Source organism: Bubalus kerabau, chromosome 7 (genome assembly GCF_029407905.1).
Source record: "Bubalus kerabau isolate K-KA32 ecotype Philippines breed swamp buffalo chromosome 7, PCC_UOA_SB_1v2, whole genome shotgun sequence".
NCBI classification, from domain to species: domain Eukaryota; kingdom Metazoa; phylum Chordata; class Mammalia; order Artiodactyla; family Bovidae; genus Bubalus; species Bubalus kerabau.
This window is the reverse complement of record NC_073630.1, coordinates 75,008,836-75,036,610: the sequence shown is the minus strand read 5'-3', so window position 1 is coordinate 75,036,610 and position 27,775 is coordinate 75,008,836. Positions and strand designations below refer to the sequence as shown.

The 27,775-nt window shown below is 39.6% G+C and overlaps 1 protein-coding gene across 2 annotated transcripts; it reads right to left on the bottom strand.

Annotated features, from left to right (window-relative positions):
• Positions 1-803: 803 nt before the first annotated feature.
• On the bottom strand, positions 804-27,775 carry TMEM165 (transmembrane protein 165). 2 transcript variants are annotated; one of them, XM_055588609.1, is made up of 6 exons: positions 27,423-27,775; positions 17,050-17,275; positions 6,918-7,093; positions 6,201-6,380; positions 2,419-2,524; positions 804-1,629 (listed from the first exon to the last, which is right to left on the bottom strand). In XM_055588609.1, exons 1-6 carry the CDS (start codon positions 27,627-27,629, stop codon positions 1,553-1,555), a joined length of 972 nt encoding a protein of 323 aa, XP_055444584.1. In that variant the 5' UTR covers positions 27,630-27,775; the 3' UTR covers positions 804-1,552. The 2 variants fall into 2 exon arrangements, with proteins under 2 accessions (XP_055444584.1, XP_055444585.1); XM_055588610.1 differs by lacking the exon at positions 804-1,629 and adding an exon at positions 4,991-5,034.

The following is a 27,775-nucleotide window of genomic DNA, read 5'->3' as shown; positions in this document are numbered from 1 at the left end:
ACAGTCTCTTCAAATTACCAATGACTGTACACTGTGCACTTTGTAAGTAGCTCAGTAAACCTGACTTGCTCTGGGTCTGCTATTATATATACTTCACACAAGGAACACGTGGAGGTTTCTGTAGAACTGTTCTTCAGGTCTGTAGCAGCTTCTGGTAGCAGTGTTACTGCACATGGTAATAGAGCACATCAGGCTGGGAGAAGGCAGGTATACTGCTTGGATGGAACATTTGGTATGCAAGTTACAACAACTTAAATGACAGTGATTAGTGAAATTGCTGTGATGAGGCGGCCTTCACCATAATCAGTGATTGTGGTCTCTAGAACTAAACTGTCCAGTTTGACCCCCTGCTGTACCAAGAGTTAACCTTTTAAAAGAAATTTACATTTAGTACCTACTACCTCACAGAACTTTGTGAAGGTTTATTCAGTTGCTAAGTCGTGTCTGACTCTTAGCGACGCCAGGCTTCCCTGTCCTTCATTATCTCCCGGAGTTTGTTCAAACTCATATCCATTGGGTTGGTGATGCTATCCAACCATCTCATCCTGATGCCCCCTTCTCTGCCCGCAATCTTTCCATCAGGGTCTTTTCCAATGAGTCAGCTCTTTGCATCAGGTGGCCAAAGTATTGGAGTTTCAGCATCAGTCCTTCCAGTGACTATTCAGGGTTGATTTCCTTTAGGATTGTTAAAGCTAAGATAGTGGTTTAAAACAGTCAACTTCAGAAACTGGTCTATAAATACCAATATGACTTTGATAAATGAGGAAATTAGGAGCTAGCATAACACACAAGGAAAAACAAGCACTGGTCATACCACTTTTATTTATGTTGTATGTTACATTGTTTATTCAATATAGAAAAAATATGAATACACTCACAGTATTCTCTTAATTTGGTAATTCCACATGGTCAAATATTGACTGTTACTGTATTGGGTTTTCTACCCAATTAAAAAACAGGAAGAAAGGACCTGGCAAACAGTTGTCATGTTAATAACAGCAATACCTTTCTCTTGCTCTTAGAAGACAAATTTTGAAAAGACTTCTGATTAAACTACTGCTTACTGGCTCAGGAAAATGTTTTAAAAGATATAAATTAATTCATTCTTTCCCCCAGGAAGAATTTTAGGGTAAACATCTTAAAACACCCTGGTTATCCAGGAGAAAATTTATATTCTTTACAAAGGGGTCAGTCAGTGCTGAAAAAAAATAAAGTGGCAGACCCCCCTGAACAACGGTTCTCTATATAATACTACCCCCACCTCACCCCCAGCCAAAAAGAAAAAGCCAATAAAATAAAAACGGAGACCTTATATTAACATAATTATGCTGGAGAAAAGGAAAAATTCACACAAATATCCGGTTTCTTTTAAAACTCCATTTTGCAAATAGAATCAGTGATTATTTCTTTTGGACATAATACTTCCATTAAGTGGGTCAAACTCACAAATCAATACTACAAAATACAGTATTTTCCATCACTTTTAGTTGTAATATACACTATGTACATAAAGTTACCTATCTTAAACTAAATACAAATGAACAATAGCACATTAAAAACCAGAATCGGGACTTATAAATAGTGCAGAAAATGCAAACGCCAAAAATACGATGCCTCCTATGATTGTCACTGTAAGAGAACAGAAAAAAGTTAAAGGCAAATTCCTCTAAGTCATGATGTTGCCTATTCTTCTAGCAAACTAACATTAAAAAAAAATTAGAAATACTTCAACCTCATTTCCACAGTAAAATACTTAACGTGCCCAACTCTAAACAGTTAAGAATCAGTTTATTTTCCAGCACTGTTTTAAAAACAATTATATTAAATTCAGACAGTGCTGATAAGCAACAATAGAACTATAACTCATCTTAAAAGCCAGTTATGGGGGTTGAAGGGGTGGAAAGGCTCAAAAGGGAGGGGATATATGTATACATATAGCTGATTCACTTTTGTACAGCAGAAACACAATATTGCAAAGCAATTATACTCCAATTAAAAAAAATTATAAAAATTTTCAACAACTTCTGAACAAGCAAAGAGACTATTTCTATTCCATTTTTAAGATCAGCTACATAGGAAATTTTCAGCTGAATCAGTAAATATAATCTCCACCTATGATTCCCAATTCTGTATGTTTTCAAAGCTTAAAAGTTCTCAAATGTCCACATAATTGTTTCATTGACTTAAATATGTTGACAAAAAGCTACTATGAATCCAGTCATGCTTTGATGTGACGTTATATTTTACTAACATCTACACGTGAAAAACGGCCCATGTTTGCAATAGCAGAACCAATACGCTGGACTTCTGATTATCGTAACAAAGACAGTTTACTTTCGAAGATACACACTCTTTTTCTAACCTCAGTGATTCTAAAAGTTAAATGGTATTTTCTAATTAAAAAAATAAAAGACTGACCAGTTCTGACGGAGATTTTCTGTGCTATCATTCTTCCTCCGATGACTGCCAGGCCAGTGCAGAGGCAGTGTCCCACTGTTCCCCCCACTGCTACACCATAGGGATCCTGGAAACAAGGCAGCGTTAATCTAAAGCCAAGCTGGAAACGGCCACCTGAGAATGACGACTACTTTCCAGCCATGAAAAGAGGTCAGTAACAACAGCAAAGCAGGAAAAAGTTCGACAAATTCAGGTGTGTAGTTTATAAAATGGGTAATGGCTGCTTGAAGGAATATGTTCCAATTATACTTAAGACTAGAGATAAAAGGAAAATAAACTCAATGTGCAAGATCAAAAAAACCTAATCCAGTCTCTCAGCAGTTGCTGAACCTATCTCACAGGCAATATTTCACTCAAGTGAGTGCTAAGGAGACAGCCTGGGCACCTCTTCCCTCAGGCAGTATTTGATACTCTCTAAGAAACTATGCCAGCATTTCCAGTGTTGTCTGACGATGCTTCCTAAGAAGAGACCCTGCCTCTCAACCTCTGCTGAGCTAAAGCACCAGGACACAGTATCATTCAGTACACAACTGCCACCAAAGCAGACTGGAGGCACTCAGACTGGGAGACCAGTGAAAGTTTTCCAGAAAAGACAGCGCTGAAGGACAAGCTGGATCACCTGGCTTGGCAGCAGGCCAGCAGCAGGAGACAGCCGTGGAACACCGTGTGTTTCTAGAGAGAACCAGTGTCACAAGCAGTGAGTCCATCGTGGTAGGAGGGCGTGTGTCATGAAGCCTCGAGTTTAGACTTTTTAAGACACTGACTGGTTTCTAACTGGGGAGTGATATGACAGGTTGTGCTTTAAAAGTTAAGTCTAAAGTGAACTGGAGGGAAAGAAGACAAAACCAAGCGATCAACTGAGAAATTCCTCCAGTAGCCATGGGAAGAGAATGCTGGCCTGGATTGGCATGGGAGCCCAGGCAGAGAAAAGCAGATAGATTTGAGAGAAACTGAAACATGACTGATATATCTTAATGACAAATGACAGGTATGAAAAAAAATCAGACGACACTCAAGTTCCTCACCCATAATTCTCTAGATGAATTGTAGTGATACCAAGGTGAGTAAAACAGGTAGAGGAATAAAGGAAAATGGAGAAAGCGTGTGTGGATGCCAACAGAAGTTAAAAGTAAAGAAGTTCAAGAATCATTTGGGTTCACTGGAGAAGAAGCGATGGGACCGAAAATAATCACCCCCGGAGAGAAGGGCGCAAGGTGTTGACGATACAGTCATGAGGAAGGCAGCACTGAAGGACGACAGCAGAAGAGCAGCCCAGGGGAGACTGAACAGGTGACCAAGCAAGTAGCCTCCCAACAAGACCACGGCAGGACCCATCTGTGACCACAGCGAACTTAAAACACCGCTGAGTCAGAAACTGTGGAGTCCACTGTGTTTAGTAAGCAAGGAAGTAGAGCCAACTCCTGTTCCCATCACAGCCAAGCTCTCCAAGGCTGAGGGAAGTAGGGCACGAAGAAGCTTTATATTTCGAAGAGAAGCAGAATTAAGGGGGTAGAACTTTTTTAGGTGAGAAAAACTTGTGCATGCTAAAATGCTAACAAGATTGGCCTGGAAGAAAGGCAAAGATTCTAAGCTTTAGGTGGGAGCACCGAGGGCTGAGACCCGAACAGGCGGGAGAGCACTACCACTGTGACGGGTGGCAATGAAGAAATGACTTCTGCTTTCCTCCGTGAAGTAGGAAGCAGGCCCATTTGCTGGGGTGGGCAGTGTGTGTGCAAACTGGGGAAATGGAGACAACTGGAAATGTGTTCATGCGGAACGAAGTGTGGGACTGCGTTCCGCAAATTCTGTGCATCACACCCTGTAAAACTAATAGAAGATGATTTCATTCTATTTTAAAATGACACCTGAAAAATCACTGGATTAAATAAAATGGTTCCTTTAATTCAGGATTTTTCAGTCTTTGTTATTTTGTATATTCCATCTTCGAAACGAAAAACGTTATAGTATTTGCCAAATTTACTGGACCCTGGAACCTTTTTCCTCCATCTTTTTCTTTGTTGTTGTTTAGTACCTATCAACATCTCAAAGGACACTAGAGGATTCTGTGAAATTCAAAGTGGGAATGCTGAATTCTACTGGAGTGAATTAGACTACAGCACGGATTATACAAAAAAGTTAACCCCCCAAAATTAGTATTAAAGTAACAAAAATAGACAAGTACATCTGTGCCCCTGAAGAGCTCATTACCTGTCCCCGTGGTGCTGAGTGAAGAAGGCGGCTAACGCCCAGTGCCCCCTGTGTCTTGGACCCTACATGCATCGGCTTGTTTCAGCCCAAAACCACCCAGGAAGCAGATGCTGCAGTTATGTGCTCACGTGGCAAGAGACTCGACCCCAGGAAGCATACCTGCACTGCTGGCAGGCAAGCAGTGGCCACAGGAACCCAGGCAATGCTGAGCCTGTCCCAAGTTACTCTGTGCCACTTAAGTGACAGTATTAAGAAAAAAGCAACGATTCTGCCATGACAGCTCACATGGCAGGACGACCACCACCACCACGAAATGATCACTTACTTTCAAGTCCCAGTTCTGGCAATCTGAATGCCAGTAAAAAAAGGCTACAAATCAAGAAAAATATAGGACAAAGCCATTAAAATGACATTTAAAAAGAAAGTTTATTTTTAAACATAGGACTCAAATGAAAAATTGAGTTCCCTTTTTTCTCCAAAAAATACAGCATTTTTGAGGCTTCTTTGACAAAACTGTCCAGCTTTAACTATTTTAGCCCTGGCCTTCAATTCTTGTTTTATATTCTGAACTGCAGCCTATGCTGAGCAACTCATTGTTTTATGGTAGATACCTCCTAGGAGTTAAAAACAAATTCAAATCAAGCTTGCTATCTAAAATCTTACCATCTGACTAAAAACAATGTAATTTAATAGATATAAAATCATAAATAGCATCAGGATCAACAAGAGCTGAAAAGTAGCAGCATTTCTGTCCCACAACTGTCTCCTCAGCAGATCTTAATCCGTGTGAACAACAGACCCTCATGTAAACTTTACTAGTCCCTTCCAAAGAAATAAGGATTTAACATTTTCTTTAAAAAGTTATCTTTTACAGAGTGGCACCTGACAACTCTGAACAAGATACAGCAGAAAAGCCTAGTCTTGGCTCTGGTCCTTGTCCTTGCTACCAACTACCAACTAGCTTCTGTCCTAGTGACAAGCCACCTCTCTGGGCCTCAGGAATTGATCTATAAAGAAAAGGCTAGGACAAGATGATCTGAGATCTCCTCTGCCTTAATATCTTAGGACTGAGTAACCTAGGGCTAAGACAAATTTTCTAAGTAACCTTTGCAACACTCAAATTATTTTTTTAGCACAAGGAATGGAAGAAACCAGAGATACCTACTTTTAATGCTTTAGGCATTTGCCAAACTGGCCTTTAATAATAATATACCAGTTTATGTTCTCAACAAATATATAAAGGAAGGTTCTGAGAAAAGAAAAAGAAAAAAAACAAAAAACAAAAAACTAAGCCATAACCAACAGCCACACCGTCATTTTGGCAAAACTGAAAAAGGAGCCAAAAGAGAGTAATCTGATTGATTGTAGAAACTGGGAAAAGGTCAGTTTTAAAGGTTAGCACTGTTATTAGATCTAAAACATATTGTCAAGCATACAAAGTCATCCCTTGATCCACCTTGACTCTGTCCAGTGACCTCTGGAGCAAAGTAATGTTAGTTTTAATACAGAAGCAGTTGTCTCCAAGTACCACTTACCTCTCTAGCTGCCAAAACAATTGTAGTCAGTTGAGAGCGATCACCCCATTCTGCTAAGAATGTTAATGTAAGAGCCTGAACAAAGATGGGTGAAATAAAATGCAGCCACTTTTTCTGAGGTATTGTGCTTGTACCCGTTTCAACATCTCCTGGTCCATTTAAGAGTTTGGTTCGTTGAATCTAAGGTAAAAAAAAGACATTAACCCCAGAAACCAAGTCAGTATAGCCCCAAATGCTTAATCTTTCTTTTAAAGAGTGTTTAAAGTCTATGGGAATATGCTCTCAGAAGCTAAAGTTATGTGATCCCAACTTCTCTTTTGAACCACTGGTCTCACATGGCAACAAATGCAACATTCTCAATTTTTCCAATTCTTTCCAACAAAATAAATAAAACATTATTTATTGACCACTTGTTACCCTAGATGCTGTGCAAAGAAACAGGGAAAATTATAAACAAGTTCCTGTTTTTCAGGAGCTTATAATCAATCTAATTAAGAAACCTGATTACAGGTGTTCAACATTTATCCCTGAGGCCTTTCTCTACCAGATTTCCACTAACCCAGTCCTATCACAGCCAGAGGTAAGAATGGAAACCAAACAAAAGAAGCTATTTCTGTGTAGCCCACACACCTCACAGATACGGATGACCACTGAAAAGCTTCTATATAGTGCTTACTCTTCATAGTTGAGTGCCTTTTTAACAGCACTCGGACTTACTTCTTCATCTTTTTTCTTTAATTCTGCTTGAACTTCTTCTAGTTCCTCTTGACCTTCATCTGGACTCATCTTTAAGCCTTCCCGAAGCATTCTAATGCCAAAAATGGCAAATAATGCAGTTGAAACATAGTATGTATACACCCTGGGGATGACGGTGGTGGCATAGCCAAACAAAACTGCAAGAAAATGCAATGATATGTCTGGTTAATTAGCAGATCACACACCAACCAAAGGAACAGCTAACTTCAGGAGCCATCATTTACCCCTGTTTTAAAGGGAAAATGGTTCACATTAGAAGCTAACAGGTAAGAACCTTAAATTCTACTTCTTTCTCTCCACTAATATTGAGCCCTTAGGTCTAACCAATGACCTATCTATCACTAAGAAATCAGTGGTGCAGCTGAAGGTGGCAGAGGTTCCACACAGATCTCTCGTGAGATCTAAAGACAATCATCTCCTCTTCAGACACCTTCTGCCAGCGGCTGGCTTGCTGCAGGTCATGCAGGGCACAGTACTTGAGTTAGGAGAGTAACTTTGATGTACGCTACACATCTCATGATCTTATAACCTGGAAGCTATACGACTGTTCTACGTGGTATTTCTTCATCACAGATCTAAGTTACAAACCTCTATCGTGAAGAATCATGACAAGATTCTCATGTGGCATGATTGAAACTATGCTTCTTTGCAACTATTTAAAATAGATATACTTTACAAAGGAAAACAATTCCATGTATATATATATATACACATACACACATATATACATAACAGACTCAAACTTATTCAGTATTATTCTTTCCTCTCATTAAAGTAGAGAGGGTAACTGTATAAGTTACACAAAAAACTACACCTGGAACTATATCAAGAACCCAAACCCTAACTGTGAAACACATTCACATTGATAATATGAAGTTAGTAATTAAAAACTATGGCAGGGCCAGAGGGCATTTCCATATATATTATAAATACAATTACTCTTCACTTCACCAGGTCTTTTTCTAAAATGGGCACAACACTTATAAAACTGCCTAATCAGATATATAACTGCATAGGTGAACCATTCCCTGATTCATTGTATTACAAAATGAAAAACACTTTAAAATCATGTTTAGAAATGTAAACCTATGCTTCTGTGCATATCAATATTGCCCCCCACACAAACACACAATACAGACATATTTTCTAGTTCTGTCCACTGAAAAGGCCCAAATGTCTCAGTAACAATGAACCGACTTTGCACTCAGATCTTGGTTTCTAATGTGCTTCCCACTAAAAGGCTCTTCAGAGAAATTGCTAATTCCAGTACTGGGCAAAGTAGGTATAAGATGAACCCCCACTATCTTGTTATATTAGAAAGGAGAACAAAAACAAAAAATAGCATGTCACAAGGACACAGGAGTCATCAGCCTGGAGGGGTTTCCAGCTGCCCTATCTTGTTAATTTAAGGAACAATATAGTTAATTAATTAATTATAAACCACTGAAAAAAAGGAGTTCATCAGTTTATATTAATAATAAACAGACAAACCAATGTGAGTGGGGAGACTTCTTTCTTGGAATAGCGTATCAGGGCTCACTGGTAAATGTGGATGGGGTTTTGGAATTAGCCATTATTTTGCAAGCATCGAGGCCGAGTTCAGATCATGTGAGAGCCATCAATTGATGCTAAACAATGGGGAGTAGGGTATGTGTACGGTCTTAAAGTGTCTCCCAAAAGATTACAAATTAACTGTGAGGGAGGATAAAGACAGTGTACCCTTTACTGGGAGATCATCAGTGAGGGACAAGTGGACGCCATGTGCTTCCAGGTGTGACACTCTTCGGAGGGGCACCGTCGGCTCTGCAGGGTTCTAGTCAAGAATGCGTAACCCCACTCTAGTCACGAGGAAAAAACCACACAAAGGCAAAATGAGGAGCTGATCATTAAAGGGGGAGGGGAATGTAGCTTCGAAAAAGTATTATAAAACACATAAGAAAAGCCTATAGAAACATCTCAGATTAAAAACTAAAGAGAACTAAATGCACTATCTGACCTAGACTAGATCCTCTACGGGAGGATAGACACTATTGTCAGATCAACTGACAAAATTAAAATATGGATAAGATTAATGTATCAATCTAAGTCTATAAAGATGTATACTGTGTATATATACTTTCTCTATAGATATATAAAATGTGCATATATACACATATTGTACACCTAGAGATACATAGAGATATAAAGAGAGAGGTCACAAATGCTAAAGCAAATGTGGTAAAAATGCTAACAGGTGAATCTGGATAAAAGGTATATAGGTATCCGACTATCTTATTTTGCAACTTTGTAAATTTAAAATATTTTCCATAAATGGTTTTTAAAATTTTACAAAGAAATGCAGCAAATCTTTTAAATCTCCTCAATTTAGTTTTCCTTTTATCTTCAGATAATCTAAAAGAACTACTTACTGACACAATCCCATGATGTCTGCCTTGACATCTCCATAGAGAGCAAAAAACTATCTGGCACTATAACATTGTTCTTCTTCCCCTGGTTACTGTCCCTCTATCTCCTCTTTCTTTGGAAGCCTTTCCTCAGACACTCGAGTACTTTGGTTCTGCGAACAATGAGAGGTTATTTCTCTTTAAGCAAGTGATTTGCATCAAGTCAAAAATCACTGACTTACAAGTAATTAAATTGAAAACATGTGGCACAAGAATATTAGTTGAGGGGGGACTAAGTGGGCCAAGGGTTAAAAACTATGCGGAATGTCAATATTTACGGTACCTTTTTTTTTTTCAGAGATAAGAATGTAACTAGAAGCAGGGAGTGTCTTAGAAACTAAGAGAATAAAAAGATGAGAATGCCCATGAATGTGGTGTGAGGGGCTCATTAAAATGAAAACTGAACTCTGTAATTAGGAAAGCTGATTACTGAAAGCTTTGAAACACAAAGACTTTTCAGTTTGTGGAAGATGAAGTTTGTGAGATCTCTTTCCTTAAGTTCAACTTCCACAGGCACATTCCCTTAAAACTCCTCTTGCCTGCAGCTGAGGAGTTGCGGGTCCTCCATACCCACATCCCTTCACAGCTGCCCTCTGCCCCTCTACCAAGATGCCTTTCACCCAGCTTCCTACAGTGCCTTTCTCACAGCATAAAAAGATATCCTAGGGCACCAAAGAGAGGGTTTGAAATACTGATACACCTAGTCAAGGCATCATAAACCAGAGATGGGGCTTCGGGTCTTCCCTGTCTTACACAAGTTTCTGATGTCATGGCATTGAAATAATAGCATGACAGGCACCGGAAACAATGGCCATGGATGAGAAATAGAGTATTTTAGCTTCAGTAGGAATAATTTTACTTAGAAATTGTGCTTCTTTCATCCCCCAACCAGGGGCATGCTTTTCCCTAAAGCAGAGTCTTGCTATAACAAAGAGAGCATCACAAAGATACTAAATCTCAGCGGCTTACTTCCCCATGCAGCCCAAGCCTAGCTGTGCTTCCAGGCCCAGTGCCGCCAGCCAGCCGTTTTAGAATCAGAATTCTAAATAGACAGCTGCCATGGGACATATATATCATGTTTATTAAGTGAAAAAACCAAGTAAATGTTTTCTGATACAAAATAAGCCTGACTTAGATGGTTTACTATGGGCCAATTGTCATAGCAATTAGGCAGTGTGACAGACATTTCTCATAAATTGAATGAGCTAATCTGTAGCTCCAAGGCCCCATTAAACATGTGATATGACACAACTTTAAAATCCCTTATTGATAAAAGTACACTGAAATTAAAAATATTTCAATTTTCTCAACTACTTCCTTCTAAATATATCCAGTTAAACAAAGGACTTCTAAATAAAAGACTAATATGTATCAGTACAGTCATTTGATGAATTTTAGAAAAACTTTTTTTGGTATACTCGATGGTATCCAACTGCTTTTAACAAAATTGACAGAAGGCCTTATTAAGTTGTCAGTTGGTAAATCACTTAAAATCACTTGGTGATAGACTAGTATGTGATTTTTAGCATATAACCCAGGAGTTCAATGGACTGAGTGACAAGGCTATAACAAAATTCCTTCCTGTCTACTTTTATGAATAAAATATCTCAGCCCTTATATCTATGTTTTTAATAGATCTTATATCTATTTTTTATAAGATCTAATAGATCTTATATCTATTGTTTTTAAAGATCAGAACTGACTTTAAACCTAGCTTCATTCTAGCAATAAGTATCATCCATGAACAATTTTAAAAGTACAGTTCTATCATCTCATTACGAGATGCATTTCCAACTTTTAAAAACTGTTTACTTAAATTTGTGATATTTTATTTTGATCAACTCTGTCCTAGTAACTATAACTCAATTGATAAAAAATTTTAACATTTATAGACTTAATAAAGGAAATTTTCACTATGTTGTACAATTCAATTTAAAGGTGTTTTTGCTACAGATAAATATGACAATGTGATCCACAAAAGACTTTCAAGCAAAAAATTTATCATAGGGATAAAATTCTGTGAGGAAAGTAAACGAAAATAAGAATTAAAGGAGAGAAAAGATGTAAATTTCCAAATGTTTATTTATTATTAAAAGAATGATGGTGTTGGTGAAGCTAAGGATCAAACTCCCAATGGTATTTAGATTCCACTGGGTGTATTTTATTTTTGGCCACACCTCAGCATATGGAACTTCGCTCACCAGGGATCAAACCCACATTCCCTGCAATGGCAGCAGAGTCTTTACCACTGAATCACCAGCAAAGTCCACCACTGCGTGTATTTTAAAGAACAGGGCAAGCAGACCCAAGACCTAGACATCTGGCACAGGCCCACTCTGGCCAAGTCAGGAAGAAAATCAACAGTAACCTTACAGCTGCCTCTTGTTTAGTTGCTCAGTCGTGCCCGACTCTTTGCGACCCCATGGACTGTAGCCCACCGGGCTCCGCTGTCCATGGGATTCTCGAGGCAAGCATACTAGAGTGGGTTGCCATCTCCTTCTCCAGAGGATCCTCCTGACCCAGGGATCAAACCCAAGTCTCCCGCATTGGCAGGTGGGTTCTTTACCACTAGTGCCACCCGGCAAGCCCACAGCTGCTCTATCTCCCAGCTCATCCCTTTGAGGCCCTCTTCCAGATCTGCCTTAAGTTTTCTATGGTCGCTCCTCCCAAGGAACAAACTCACAAAAACTGAGAAGCTGCCTCTCTTGATGGGTCTGAATTTTAGTGAGAAATTTTGAAAAAAGCTAAAGACAAGAATGCCAGATGGAGGCTGTTCAGACATCAAGCTCTCTTCAGGGTGGGATGTAGCAGGAGGAGACACTCTCAGAACCACTGTATTACCCAGCAGCCCACCCCACTTCCACCAGGCATCCCTGGTCACAGACCCAACACATTTCTAGGCAAGCAGTTGGTTCTAAACAAGTATCTATTGAATTAATTAGCTTTTATTGTAATTAAGGGCTTCCCTGAATGGCTCAGCGGGTAAAGAATCGGCCTCCAACGCAGGAGACACAGGAGACTCAGGTTTGATCCCTGGCTGGAGAAGATCCCCTGGAGAACCAAAATGGCAGCCCACTCCAGTATTCTTGCCTGGAGAATCCCATGGACAGAGGAGACTGGTGGGCTACAGTCCAAATCCAAAGGGCCACAGAGTTGGACATGACTGAGCAACTACGCATGCATTGCAAATAATGTGAAAATATCCAAATAAATGGTTCAACGGTTGTGTCCTGGGCACAGCTGGGCCATACCCAGATGCAAAGCCTTTTTATGATAAGGAGGAAGAGAACTAACTGGTGTAGAACTAACCAGATGGCTTGCTTGTTTTACTGCATTTAATCTTACTATTCTTTAAGGATGGTGCTATTATTATCCTGAGTTTACAGCAAAGATTCTCCAGGGGCTTAAATAGCTTAGAAAGTCATAATGGAGTAAAAATATAATTATTTTCCAATGACTTTTTAGCTTCAAACCTTTTCCCAATAAAGTCTTAATTATCAAACAGAAGACAGTAAAATTTTTCTCAAAGGAAAGACTGGGGGCCCATAGCTCCCCCGACTGTGTAGCCTCCAGGCTTCATCCACCTCTCCCTGCAGAACCTCCTATCCTGAAGAAAGCCATCGGAAACCCTTGGATTCAGAGTCAGACACAGCTGCCTCAGAATCTCAGCTCCACTGCCTGTGAGCCACGAATGGATAATACGTCCCTCTCTCTGTCCATCTGTAACAGGACAGGGGCTTGTCCTAAAGAGGGCCTGAAGTGTCATGCACACAGATGGTGCTCAGCAAACAGCAGCCACGTGACCTGCTCCTGTTTGCATAATGAGCAAGCAGTAGAGGCTGGATTCAGCCCCAGGCTCAACATGTCAGATTTCATGCCTTTCCTGCCACTTGCGCCCTCCAAAAGCAGCTCCAGGCCCCTAAATAGAACACAGAGAAAGGGCTCAGGATGCAAAGGCAAGCTAGTTTAGGAGCAAATCTGGAATGCTAACAAGAAAAAAACACTCAAACTCGAAATTTCACAAAGGAAAGCAATATCCCCACACTTAGAGACTGCTGAAATTCGCCAGCACTGAACTCAAGCATCTAGGGTGCATCAGTTCAGTGTGGACAAGGCTGATGAGAAAACAGTGTGGCAAACAGATGTGAGCGGCGCAGCAGGGTTTAACCTGCCCTCAAAGACTGTTAAACATGCATGACATCAGGGACTTCTTTCGTTTGGGAATTTCTTTCTTCATCAGTTTGCAAATGTAGTATGTATTTAAATACTGTATAATAAATGTTAAAACACTGATAAGATAAAAAAAATACCAACTATAACAATTTAACGTTCAACATACCAAAAATTACATCTTTGAAACTTCTTGAATTTAAGATGAAAAGTGAGAGGGGGCACACAATCTTTCAAAATGATTTTAGAGACATACAGGGAAGAGGCTTGAGACCACTGATGCAGCCTGTTCCTTCAAACAGTCCATATGAGAGAAGCTGTCAGTACCAGCAGTAAGAGGGAGACAGGCCAAGGGTCAGGACAGAAGAGATTAGCCCTGCTCAGACCTAAGGGACAGTAGCTAAACCCAAGCAGAGGGGGGAGACTGTATGGAGCCAGGTTCTGAGGAGGGAATGGGCAGAAAGAGGACAGTCTTCCAGTTGTCCTTAAACATGGAAGTTTCAAAAATAAAATTCTCTGGTATTATTCAAACTCATTGCAAAAAGTGACTTCACCATTTACAACCTGTCCCACTTATCCTATTTCCTAGAATCAGAATTTGCTTTTGAAGAGAAAGTTGTTTTTATTGTGAAATATGAATAATGCTAATGCTAATACCCAAATGTGAAAAGTAGTAAACTTTTAAATTCAATAAAATACTCATTCTGTTTAAAAAGACAGACTTAACAAGCATCTCAGCAGCCAGTAATGGAGCCTGTCCTGTACTGTGTTTCAGGAGAAGTCTGCTGCACGCTGAAAGAGAGGGCGAGTGAGTACCTGAAATACAAGAGCTCGTTTTAATACAAACCACAACCCCATGAGGCAGTTATATACTACCTCCAGTTAATGGATGGGGAACTGAAGCCCAAAGAGGTTAGGTAACTTGTCATTAGGTTAAAACACGGCAGAATTAAACTTTACTCCAAGTCTGATGCTAAGGGGGAAACTCGCTCTTTTCCACCCAACTACATGGCTCAAGGTAGCTTTTGAATCAGAGACTAAAATATGTTCAATTATTTAGTGTTAGGTTTACATTCTCTTGGTCTTAATTTTTTTTTTTTAATTGAAGCCTATATAATAGTAACTCAAATAGTAACACAAACTGGGACTCTAAGAATGTTTCATTTCTTTACTAATAATGGGTAAGAACAGCTTAATAGTACACAATACACTGAACATGATTCCTCATTATTTGATTACCAAATGTCCACCAACAGGAAACACGCATTTCTCCGTGGTGGCCTGAGTCCTACTTCTTAGATATCAGATATAAATAAATTTATCTGGACTTAAAAAGAAAAAAAGAAAGCAAAAATATCCATAGTGAAAGCAAGGATCAAGGTACTGACAGCTCCTTTCACCTGGACTAGCTAAAGGAACAAGCTTTATCGGTGGTCTTCAAACCTCTTCCTTGCATATCTCTAAAATCATTTTGAAAAACTACTTAAGCCCTCTCACTTTTCATCTTAAGTTCAAGGAGTTTCAAAGATCTAACTTTTGGTATAGTGGGTAAAATTGTTACAGTTGTTTTTTTAAAATGTTTGTCTTCTAAGTGTTTTAACACTTATTGCACAATATTTAAATTCATATTACATGTGCTTGTTAAAATCTGTCTTTTTAAACATACTGTAATGAGTACTTTGAATCAAATATATAATTTTACTATTTTTTCCATTTGGATATCAGCATTAGTGAATAAATGAGGAGTATGTATCTTCGGTAAGTGATGCTGGGAACACTGGATGTGTAAAAGAATGAAATTAGAACACTCCCTAAACACTAGACACAAAAATGAACTCAAAATGGATTAAAAGCCCTAAATATAAGACCGGGCACTATAAAACTCTTAAGAGGAAAACGTAGGCAGGAGATTCTTTTGACATAAATCTCAGCAAGATCTTTTTTGATTCACTTCCTATAGTAAATAAATAAAAACAAAAATAAACAAATGGTATCTAATTAAACTTAAAAGCTTTAGCAGAGCAAAAGGAAACCATAAACAAAAGACAATCCTCGAATGGGAGAAAATATTTGTAAACAAAGCAACTGACAAGGGATTAATCTCCAAAATATACAAACAGCTCCAGCAGCTCATTATTAAAAAACTAAATAACCCAATCAAAAAATGGAAGACCTAAATACACATTTCTCTAAAGATATGCAAATAGGCAAAAAGCACATGAAAAGATGCTCATCATCACTAATTATTAGCGAAATGCAAATCAAAACTACAGTGAGGTATTACCTCACACCAGTCAGAACAGCCATCATCAAGAAGTCTATAAAGAATAAATGCTGGAGAAGGTGTGAAGAAAAGGGAACCCTCCTACACTGTTGGTGGGAATATCAACTGGTACAGCCACTATGGAGAATTATATGGAGTTTCCTTGAAAAACTAAAAACAGAACTACCACATGACCCAGCTGGGCATATAGCCAGATAAAACCGTAACTCAAAAAGACACATGCACCCAAATGGTGACTGCAGCAAACGCCAGCCAGGACAGGGAGCAAGCTACATGTCTACCAACAGAGGGACAGGCACAGAAGACGCGCTACATACACACATCAGAATGTCACCCAGCAGTAAAAAAGAACAAAAAGAACAAAATACTGCTATTTGCAGCAATATGGATAGAACTAGAGCTTGTCATACTGAGTAAAGTCAGTAGGACACAGAAAGACAAATATTATGTGACATTGCTTATAGTGAGTGAGTGAAAGTCAGCCAGCCGTGTCTGACTCTTTGCAACCCCACAGTCTATCCATGGGAATTCTCTAGGTTTCTTGCCTAGAGTGGGTTGCGACTCCCTTCTCCATTGGATCTTCCTGACCCCGGGATCGAACTCAGGTCTCCTGCATTGCAGGCAGATTCTGTGCCGTCTGTGCTACCAGGGAAGCCCACAGATTACACGTGGAATCTAAAAAAATAAAAAAAGGGTAGGGGTACAAATGAACTTATTTACAAAACAGAAGTAGAGTCATGGATATGGAAAACAAGCTTATGGATACCAGGGAATAAGGGCACGGGGAGGCTGGGTGGCAAGAGATAAACTGGGAAAATGGGACTGCCATATACACACTACTATATGTAAAATAGGTAACTAACAATAACCTGCTGCATAGCACAGGAAACTCTACTTAATACTCTGAAATGGACTAAGGGAAAAGAATCTAAGAAAAAAATGAGGAGCATGTATCTTGATTGTGAATAGCTAAAAATTTAATTTTTAAAGTGCAATATGGTTTTTAGGAATTTTTGTACTGAAAACATTTTCCGTTTCCTAAGTTCTGGAACATGAACCAAATTCCAGCCTAACTGCTGGACGACCCAGGAATTCACTGCTGTCACGAGCATGTGTGCTCAGCCACTAGGGGGCCCTCGGCGCGGCCGCGCTTCTCTCAAACGCTACAGACTCATCAAGGGGAAAAAGCACTCACCTGATAAACACGTCATTAGGCCCAAGGCAAGCATAGCACCAGCCAATACTGTCAAACGGTTATAGCGCATTGCCATGATGGCTGCTATAAAAAATGTCTTATCACCGAGTTCAGATACAATGATGACTGATATGGCAGCCACAAATGCATGGATAAATCCCAAATTAGTTTGGGTAGCTGGATCTTCTTTATTGGTATGAACTGGAGCAGCTGGTGTAAATCCTTTCTGAAATTAGAAAATACATATTAGCTGTTTTTTAAAAATAACAATGATAATAAACAATAAAATAATAGCATTATTTTAAATTATTTAACTTGTAGGTGAATTGAGATTGTTTTTCTATTGTAGTCATTAGACTCATTTACTGTCTAACCACTGCCTTAGTGATGACAGCAACCTCTGATTGATGGTTTTGCTAAAATGGGAATCCAAGCACGTCTACAAAACAATTTACAAAAAGAAAAGAGACCAGCTCTAGCCACACATTAAAATTACCCTATTTTCTAAATGCATGTGAATTGAGTTCTTAGCTATGCCTCATTCAAATCTTTGTTCATAATTTAGGTGTAAGACCCAAGGTATCCTTATCAAACTTTCAAGTAACAGGAAGCTGAGAGAAATTTCATGAACACTTAAGAGAACAAAGCAGGATCCGAAAGCTCTCAATAGACGAGAGGAAGAGCTGGCTCTAGCTAAGCTGAGATCTAATATTGCTGGATATATGGATGGTCCTACACCCATACCCTAGGCTGTAACGCAGCCTAATAAAGAAGATAAGCTGAGTCTTTGTTGCTATGAAGGCCATTTTGAGTTGAAAATGTGACAAAGTTCCAAAAAAAGCACCAAGCACTTTAAAGAGTTAATGACAAGTCCATCTTCTGTGCCTCACAGTCCTTCCCCAAAGTTCTGTACTGGCTCTGAGGCACCACGTTTTAAGGCACCACCACCCTCTGAAGGTAACCTCAGACAGAAGAGAGTCTAAAACCAGGGCTGGCAAGCTACTGGTAAGAGTAGATCCAGCTGAAAATTATTTTTTCATTTTTTATGGGATTGCAAAAAAAGAAAAAGGGAAGGAGGGAGGGAGAGGGTTGGAGAGAAGTAGGAAAGGAACATTAGGCAACAGAGACCCTAAGGGAGCCTACAAATATGTGGCCAAACCTAAAATATTTATTATCTGGCCCATGATCAAAAAAAAGGTTTTCTAACTCAGGCTGTAAAACAATCACATAAGGACTGGGGTGCCTAATTTCCAATAACTGAGAAAGTCTATATGAAAGTCTCTGTGGGCCCAAGAGGTAGAAATAAAAAGTTTCAGGTGGCAGGTTATATATAGCTTAACACAGAGAAAAGAGTTCTACCTCATGAGGGTTTCCAGAGGTTGAAATGGACAGCTAGCCTGCGTGCATTCTCAGTCGTGTCCGGCTCTCTGTGACCCCATGGATTGTAGCCTGCCAGGCTCCTCAGTCTGTGGGATTTTTCAGGCAAGAATATTGGGAGTGGGTTGCCGTTTCCTCCTCCAGGGGGCCTTCCCGACCCAGGGAAAACACTCGAGTCTCCTACATTGACAGGCTGATGCTTTACCCTGGAGCTACCTGGGAAGCCCATATGGCATAAACCTGACTCCCAAAGTCCACGATAAGGATCAGAAAACTTTATTAAAGCATTCCTCAGACTAGACCTCTAAGGTAAAGATTTGGGAAATTTAACAATGCAGAAAATACTTGGCGTTAGGGCTAAATTCAAAGGGAAGCCTTGGAAGGCCAGCTCATGATTAACCAAGTACCATTTATTCTAGCTTTCTCTCCATCATTATTTTAATTCCAACTATGCTGGTTTTCTTTTGAAAATGAGTTTCCTTTCTATTTAAATACCCTGAGAGCATTAAACATGATAAAAAATATATGCATTTTCATTCAGTTTTCACTAATGCAACATTTTCCTCTTGGAAATACTTTTTGTATGAAAAAATCTTGTTCCAAAATATTTAGGACCTGAAATCCAAGAAACTATTTTAGGAATATATATACACCATTTACAACCAATTTCAAACAGAAAATGTTTACTTTTAAAAACAAACACAATAGTGATCAAAACACATATTCTCATAGTTTTTTGTTTCCCAGCTATAAAACAGAGGCCACATTACTTAGCCTCTCCATTCCTCTATGAAATTATGAGGATAAAATAAAACTTGCCTTATAAGCACAAAGCAAAACAAAAACTGATGCTTGTGAACTGTGGTGTTGGAGAAGACTCTTTAAGAGTCCCTTGGAAAGCAAGGAGATCAAACCAGTCAATCCTAAAAGAAATTAACCTTGAATAACCATTAGAAGCTTAAGTTGAAGCTACCCATACTTTGGACACCTGACGCGAAGAGCCAACTCATTGGAAAAGACCCTGATGCTGGGGAAGATTGAAGGCAGGAGGAGAAGGGGACGACAGAGGATAAGATGGTTGGATGGCATCATCGATTCAATGGACATGAGCAAACTCATGTGTGAGCAAACTCAGGGAGATAGTAAAGGACAAGGAAGCCTGGCATGCTGCAGTACATGGGGTCACAAAGAATCAGAAACAACTCAGTGACTCAACAACAGCAAAACAAGAACTATATATTCTTAAAATCTATATACAGAGCATAAAAAAAAAATCAACTTATAGTTTTTGTCATATATTGAGCTGGTCCTGGACAGCCCAAATTAGTGTTAAACAGCCACCAACCATGGTGTGATTAAGAATTTAAAACAAAAGTACCAGGGTATTATGAGGACGTGTGTGTGTGTGTGTGTGTGTGTATGTGTACACTCAATTGTGTCCGTTTGCGACCCCATGGACTGTAACCCACCAGGCTCCCCTATCCGTGGACTCTTCCGAACAAGAATACGGAGTGGCTGTCATTTCCTCCTCCAGGGGATCTTCCCGACCCAGAAATGGAATCTGCATCTTGGGCAGCTCCTGCAATGGCAGGCGAATTCTTTACCACTGGGCCACCTGGGAAGCCCACTATGAAGATAGAGGATTTAAAAACTTAAAATGCTAATAAATGCAGAAAATGATCAGGTACTCTTCATTCATTTGTTGTCAATTACCCAAGTAATTACTATGTGCAGGGATTAGCTTCTTTTCCTAGTTCATCTTCAGAGGGGCAGAATGTAATGGTTTAATACATGGGCTCTGGAGTCAGATTGTCAGCGTTCATAGCCAAGACATTACTAGTTACTGTATGACCTTGGGCCAGTAAGTTTACCTCCCTGTGACTCAAGTTACATCTCTATGATGAGGGGTATCTACCCTAGATTGATAAGGCTGTTGTTAGGATTAAATGAATTACTACACATAAAGCCCTGAGAATGGTGCCTAATCCACAGTCAACAGTTACAGTTAGTTATTACAGCACACCACAAACGTGACCAGTTAAATCATCCCAAAACTAATTTCATCATGACCTTCTTAAGCCTAGAACATAAAATACAAATACTTAATTCTGGTAACTATACAACATGTCCCATGTAATCACATACTAATTCCCAAAATGAATCTAACATTTCCTAGTGAAGGATGAGCCAGAGCAACACTGTCCAACAGTAAATAATGCAAGCCACATACTGTAATTTTTTAATTTCTAGAGAATTCTTTAGCAGTCCAGTGGTTAGCCAGATATTAAAAAATAAAAACAGATAAAATTATTTTTAGTATTATTTTATTTAACCCAATAGACCCAAAATACTACTCTAGGAATATTTTTCAAATGACTAATGAGATATTTAACCCTCTTTTTTAATCAAATCTTCCAATGCCAGTGTGTATCTACTCACTGCACACATCTCATGCACCTCTCAATTCGGATCTGCCACATCTTTTCAAGTGCTTAAGAACAGTCACATGGCTCACAGCTGTAGTATTGAACAGTGCAGTTCAAGAGTACCAGTTTTTGGTAACCACAAGCTTTCTATCATGCAGTCCTATTTCCCTTCCTACCGTCTTATTATCCTCCTATTTATCTAGATTCCTCAAGATACAACTTCTGTGGAACCTCTTGAGCAATGCCTACCCCAGCAACTCCAGCCCCTAAGGATCCACTCTCCTCAAACTGAAGGCATGCTGTGGGCAATGAGTCATGGCAAGTACATGACTGAAACAGTTTGAGACAGAACACTCAGGAAGTTAAACTTTTTGTACTAGAAACAAGTATAAACATATTGTTATCATTTGTAATAGTTAAAAGAGACAAAATAACTAAATGCCCATACACAGGGAACTGGTTAATAAATGGTAGCTCCATTTACTGGAATATTATGGGCTAAAAGTAAGAATGTTTCATATACACTAATAAGAAAAAAAATCACTAAGACATTTTTAAGTTGAAAAAAGTATGTTCTATGTATGTGGTCACTGTATTATGTTATGGGGTGGAGAGTCAGGCAGGTTTATAAAGTATACACACAGTTGCTAATGCTCAAGAAATCTCAGGAAACAGTAACAGTGGCCAGGGAAGGAACCAGGATGACTAGAACAGGTGTGGGCAAACTTTCTCTTAAAGGGCCAAATATTTAACCTCTTGGGCCATAAGTTTCTTTGGTAATTACCCAATTGGTGCTAGGGTCTGAGATCAGCCATAGGTAATACTTAAATGAATGGCCTGCTGCTGCTAAGTCGCTTCAGTCGTGTCCGACTCTGTGAGACCCCATAGATGGCAGCCCACCAGGCTCCCCCGTCCCTGGGATTCTCCAGGCAAGAACACTGGAGTGGCTTGCCATTTCCTTCTCCAATGAATGGCCTAGCTCTATTCTAATAAAACGTTACTTACAAAAAGAGGCAATCAGTGGTAAACTAGTTTGCTGACCCCTGAGCTAGAATACAAGAGGAGACACACTTTTCCTTCTACATTCTTCTGTACCTTCTGGATTTTTCACCATGCTCATGATTAAAGACACCTATTGTGCACCACTTCAAAAATCACTTGACCCAATCTCTTACCCCAGCCCTGGATGGTCAATCCTGCAAGCTGTAAGTGGCTTCAGGCAGATCCAACCAGAAAGTAACTGTGCTGTACACCCTTATTCACTACACTGCCCCGAAGTGCGGAGGAGTCGAACCCTACGGGCCAACCTTTTACCAATACCGAGGAATCAATTCTGAGGTTCATTTCATAAAGCTGCTGCAAAGTCTCAGCAGGATGTGTGCTAGTCACTCATGGAGCAGACAACTTGAAAATGCATGAGGTACATAGACCTCTTTCCCTGGACTGACAATTTGAAAGAAAACAGGCTTTATTCTGAGAACAGGGAGTAAACCATCAGATGAATGACTGGAGTAAGATAAGAAAGATAAACTGGGCCCACACTGAAAAGCCTGTATGTTTATGGACCAGCTTAGAGGCAAGGGAGAAGCCTTTTAAAGTTTTTGAGTAGAAGACACAAACGTAATTAAGGCACTGTGACTAACAGATCAGGACAGAAAGTAAAGAATACCAGCCACTGAACCAATTAATTAGGAGGTCTACTGCACAAGACTCATGTTGAAGACAAAATAAAGGAAAAAATCCTGTACATGATGAGAAAGAAAAATAACAGAATTTTTAAAAGGCAAAGAATCAAAGATGCTATTCATATTGCTCTAAGGTATATGGGAAAGAGGAATAAAAATAAGGGGCCTGGTTTCACACATGTTTGACTTGAGGATAAAAAGCATTTCAAATAAAGATTTCCAAGAGGTTTGGAAATCCAAGAGATTTCAGAAATGAAACACCTGAGTTTAGGCCAGCATAGCCTCAAAGTATGTATTTGGTTGCTGCAACCTGAATTTATCAGCTAGAGCTTTGCAAGACTAGATTTCTAAGGGAAAAGGCAGAAATTACATTGAAAAAAATGAGCTTCAGACAATGTCTATATTTAGGGAAGGGAGTGGAGGAGGGAAACAAAGAGAAAATTGTCTTGGATATTTAGAGAGGCAGGCAGAAGAACACCACAGATGGTCAAGTTAGGGGCAATCATCATTTCACTGAGCTACTAGCTAAGTGCCGGGGATTTTCACACACACTGTTTTATTCGATACTCAAAAACCTGAAAGCTGTTATCCCAACTTAACATAAAAGAAGAAACTGAGAACCAATAGGGTTAAATAACTTCCTCAAGTTCATGCAAACTGAGGTAGAGTAGGACTCTTAAAAACGTAGAGAGTTAACAGTGTTAAAGAAGAACTGAAAATGAGCCCTGGATTTAGCAATTAATTAGGTTACAGGTATCCTTCAAAAATGAACTTTCAATATAAAGACATGGGATGACGCCAGATAACAGAAGACTAAAGCAAGGTGAAAAAGCGGCTAATTCTCTAGTTAGAAATTTCATTTATAAAGCTGAAGAAAAGAAACTAACACAATCAAGCAGTTAAACAATTGCCTTTCCCCTCACCCCATCCAATCAGGCAAAACCTGTGGGAATGTGTAAGCAGATAAAAAGGAACCAAAGAAAAGGAGAGAGTAAAGTTACTGAGGAAGTAAAGTGCTAGAGGTCAGGAGTATGGGCACATGAAGAGAGGAGGTATGGAAAGTGTGATAATTACGTCCATTTCAGAAGAAAGGCAGAAAGTACTAGCATAGAAGCAAATATTTAGATTAGTACAGGAAGGTCAGAGGCAGTGACTATAATTCCGATTTTGGCATTCCACTGGTCAGTTACACAGCGCGTAAGTACTGAAATACACTCTGCTCCTCAGTACAAATACCATTCTTGCAGATTTGGATCTAAAATCCATATTATTTACATCCTGAGAGTAGGGTCAGTAACTTATAATTAAAAACCAAAGACAAAAAACTTAATAAAACTCTTCTTTACTTAAAGTTAAAATTAGTTTGAAATTGCAGAACTGTGAAAAAGCACCCTCATTTAGAGAATAACCTTTTATTCTTTAGAATAAAAATATTCTAAATATCTAAAGATTCTTCTCTTTATCTTCAAGAAAAGGAAGAAAATAACAATTAACAATGAAAAAATTTCTATTCTAGTTCCAGAGTCCAAATGAACACATATGTATTAAAACTCATACAGATGGCTGCATCAGAATCTCCATCTACACATAATGAAACTAGAGAAGATGAAGATGCTTTCTTTTAAACAAAATCTACAGCCTGCTACCAAGAAAAAGATAGATGTCCCTGCAAAACAAAAACAAAATTCCCTCAACAAATTACCACACAAGAAGTGAGATTATTTGAAGATAAAGGAGTTTTGGAAAGCGCTTAAAACTGGCTTACAACTGTCTCTTTCCCATTGCTTTATTGTATCAAATCAGAAAAACCTTTCCAAAGTTGGAAAAATGTGTGTAAAAATACATGCATAACTTAAACCGCGACACCACTGATAAACTTGGTTTTAAAAGACAGCATTAAAATAAATAAAATTACATTTTATTATAAATATTCATGATCATCTTTTTATTTGTGGATGGCTTAGCTTTTTAAATATTTTTTATGAATTTACTGTTAATTCATATTAGAATAATTTAACAATTACATTTTATCTTAATGAATGTTTATGTTTGCTTTTATAAATGTTATGGTTTTGCAATGTGTTTATAAATTCTGACATTTGAAATGTATTGTTTCATTAATTTTTTAAAAATTAACTGCTCTGATAGTAGAACACCAACAAATAAATGCAGTAACATCAGATCACTTCATTCTGAAGCAACAATGAGTAAGACAAGGGTCTTCATGCTTGATGGCTTCCGTCTTAGCTGTAAAGAGGTTAGGACTGGGAGTTTGGATTGGATGGAGCAAGACTGAAACTTAATGAAAACAGAAAAAAGTTTAAAATATTGTCTGAAAGGCCTTTGTGTTAAAAGATACTGCATAAAAGAAATGCCAAGAAATAGTAAAGTAGAAATACAGTATAGAGAATTTGTTCTGGGTCAAGTGGTAGGCTTCTGCGGATTTATCAACAGTGCTTTGCAACCAGAGCAATCCTTCTTTAGGCTTCCAGAATACACAGCAAATTGCAAATTACCTCTATTAAATCTATCTGAACCCCTGACCTAAAGGGACTTAATGCTTCTTGGAGTTCATACTCTGACACGAAAGGAATAAGAAAAAAACTGAGTATGTCTCTAGAGGTAAACTGCATAAATGAAAGGATCCCAGTGAGCAACAGTGCTTTTTTCATGGGTTTGTGAAAATGGGGTTTATTTTTAACTGTAAGTTCAGAGTAAACTCCCTCAACTTTTTTTTTACCTGATTATAGAGAAAAAAAATCCAATGTAGAAAATCCTATTAGAAGTTCAGTAATCTTGCTTCAAAGCACCCTATAAGATACTACATTTTTACAATACATCTTACATTTGAAAGCTCCCTAATAAAGGAGATTTTTTTTCCTTCCTCTCCATTTTCAAAAGAGGAAACTAACATAGTGGCATGAAAACATATATTGATGTATCCTACACTTTAAAAAGATCTGCTGCAGGTAGTTGCAAAGCAAAACAGTTGAAACTTTTTGATATTCGGTGATGCTGAATCCTTGCTACATGGCTATTAAACTCTGATCGTATCTTACTTCTACCAAGTGGACAAAAAAAGCAAATGATACTTACATTACATAGTTTAGAAAATATGTGGGGAAAAAAAACTCTTCCAACATACTGTAATACAAGAGTAAAAAAAAAAAAACACTTGAGCCAAAACAAAATGTTACATGAAAATACAATTAAAAACAAAATAATTAGATTCTACTAAAATACAGAAAAATTTCCTAGTGTCTAAGAAGAACCACCAAGAATATATCAAAATAGTAAAAACAAAAATTATATTGTGCCTGTCTGTTCCCTCCACACCCCCAGTTTTATAGACAGGATTCTTAGGACACTTAAATATGGTCACTGGACACTCTTGCCTTTTTTTTTTTTTACACAGCTATACTTCTCCCAGCTGTCTAAAAGGGTATCAAGCGGCATACCTACCACTATTTGTATCTTAAAAATCACTATATGACCAAAACTTTAATGTAAGACCTGGAAAATTACATAACCCAAAATACTTATTGCTTTAAAATAAACTTCTGATAAAGAGGGAAATGACAGAAATCTAAAAGATGAACATTAAGAATGAGTTTCATGAATCAGCATTTCAGTTCAATTTAGGAAATGGACATGGCAAGCTGGGTCAGCTGGACCCAGGAGTCACAGGCAGGGGAGAGAAATCATTTTAAGTCAGGAAATTTCAGGGAAGTCTTCAGAGAGGAGATAACCTGCTGCTTCTTGAAAAGTGGGAAAGGTTCTGATCAGTGGGCTTCAAGCTCACTAATCCCCTTTTACTTAGAGGTCTTTGTTGGAAAGCAACCGAGCACATGGCAGGCCTTGGATGTGAGTACAGTGGTGACTGGGAGTGGGGCTAAGAAGCCTGGAGGGGTTGACTGCAGTCAGATTACCAAGAAACCTGAATATCCTGCTGAAGAGGCTGGACTGAAATCAGCAAGCCAGGCAACTCACTGAAGATTTCTGAGAAGTAAAATGCAATTAAATGGTAGGAAGATAAGTTAGGTGAGGACAGGCTGGAGGTAGCCTGGGGTGGAAATGTGATGGTTGAGTGCCCATGTCCTCTACTAGAAAAGACTACAGAGGATCTGAGTTCAGAAATCCAAACTGGAAATGAGGAGAAAGCCCAGGACCCAGAGTGGGATTAAATATAAAAACGCTGCTGAGATTTTGAACACTAGTCACTAAGTGATTTTATTAACATAAATTAAGATGTTAATATCTACTTAGTGAAGGCCAAAATGCAAGATTCTGGTACACTTATAAATTTAGTCTTTGGCATCCCACACTGCTTGCATACAAAGACAGACTATTCCTCTGCATTCCTCAGGGTTACTTACTGCAAGCCAGAGCACGTTTTTAACAGTCACCCTTCCTTATCCACATATATTTGACAAAAATCACAAGTTGTGCAGAACTGAATTTGGTCAACACTTCGGGATAAGCTGTTTCAACAATGAAATGGCAGATGTTATTATTCTCAGAGAATACGAAAAGCCTTCCAGCTGCCCTCCGTTAAAAACTTTCTACTTGGGATGAGTATTTCCAGCTCTCTAGGATCCATCTGATCAACAAGACGCCCCGTTCCTCAGCAGCATCTGCATCCTCCCGAACTAAAGGTTTACAGTGGCCTCCCAGCTCTGCTCTCCCCTCCCCCATAAGGAGCCGGGCGAGGCCAGCGCCCACCCGGGAAGGGCACACTCCCCGGTCTTCCACCCCGGGAAGCCGGGGCCGAGGTCCCCTCCCCGCGCCGGCAGCCTGAGTCGAGGGCGGCGCTCCGGCAGCGGCGAGCCTGGTACCCGGCGCCGCCGGCTCCGCAGCCTCGCCCTCCCGTGCCCGTCCCGCTCACCTCGACCCGAGCCGGCTCGGGGCCCTGCACGGCCGCGGGCTGCGGCTGCAGCTGCTGGGCAGGCGCTGGCGGTTCCTTGTTCCGGTGGCTGAGGGCTTCGTCGGGTACGGCCCGGACCCCGGCCGGGGCCCACAGCAGAGGAACCAGCAAGAGCAGAAACAGCCCGGGGGCAGATGCGCGGCCGCTATCCCGGGCCGCCGCCGCCATCCCGCCCGCCGAGACGGCCGCGCCACCGGCGTCTCAGGAGGAAGTGCGGACGACTGCAAGCTTCGACCCCGAGCCGTTCCCGGACGCGCCCCCCACGCCTCGCCGCCGCGGCTCAGGGAGGAGCCTGCAGCATGCGGGAAGTGACC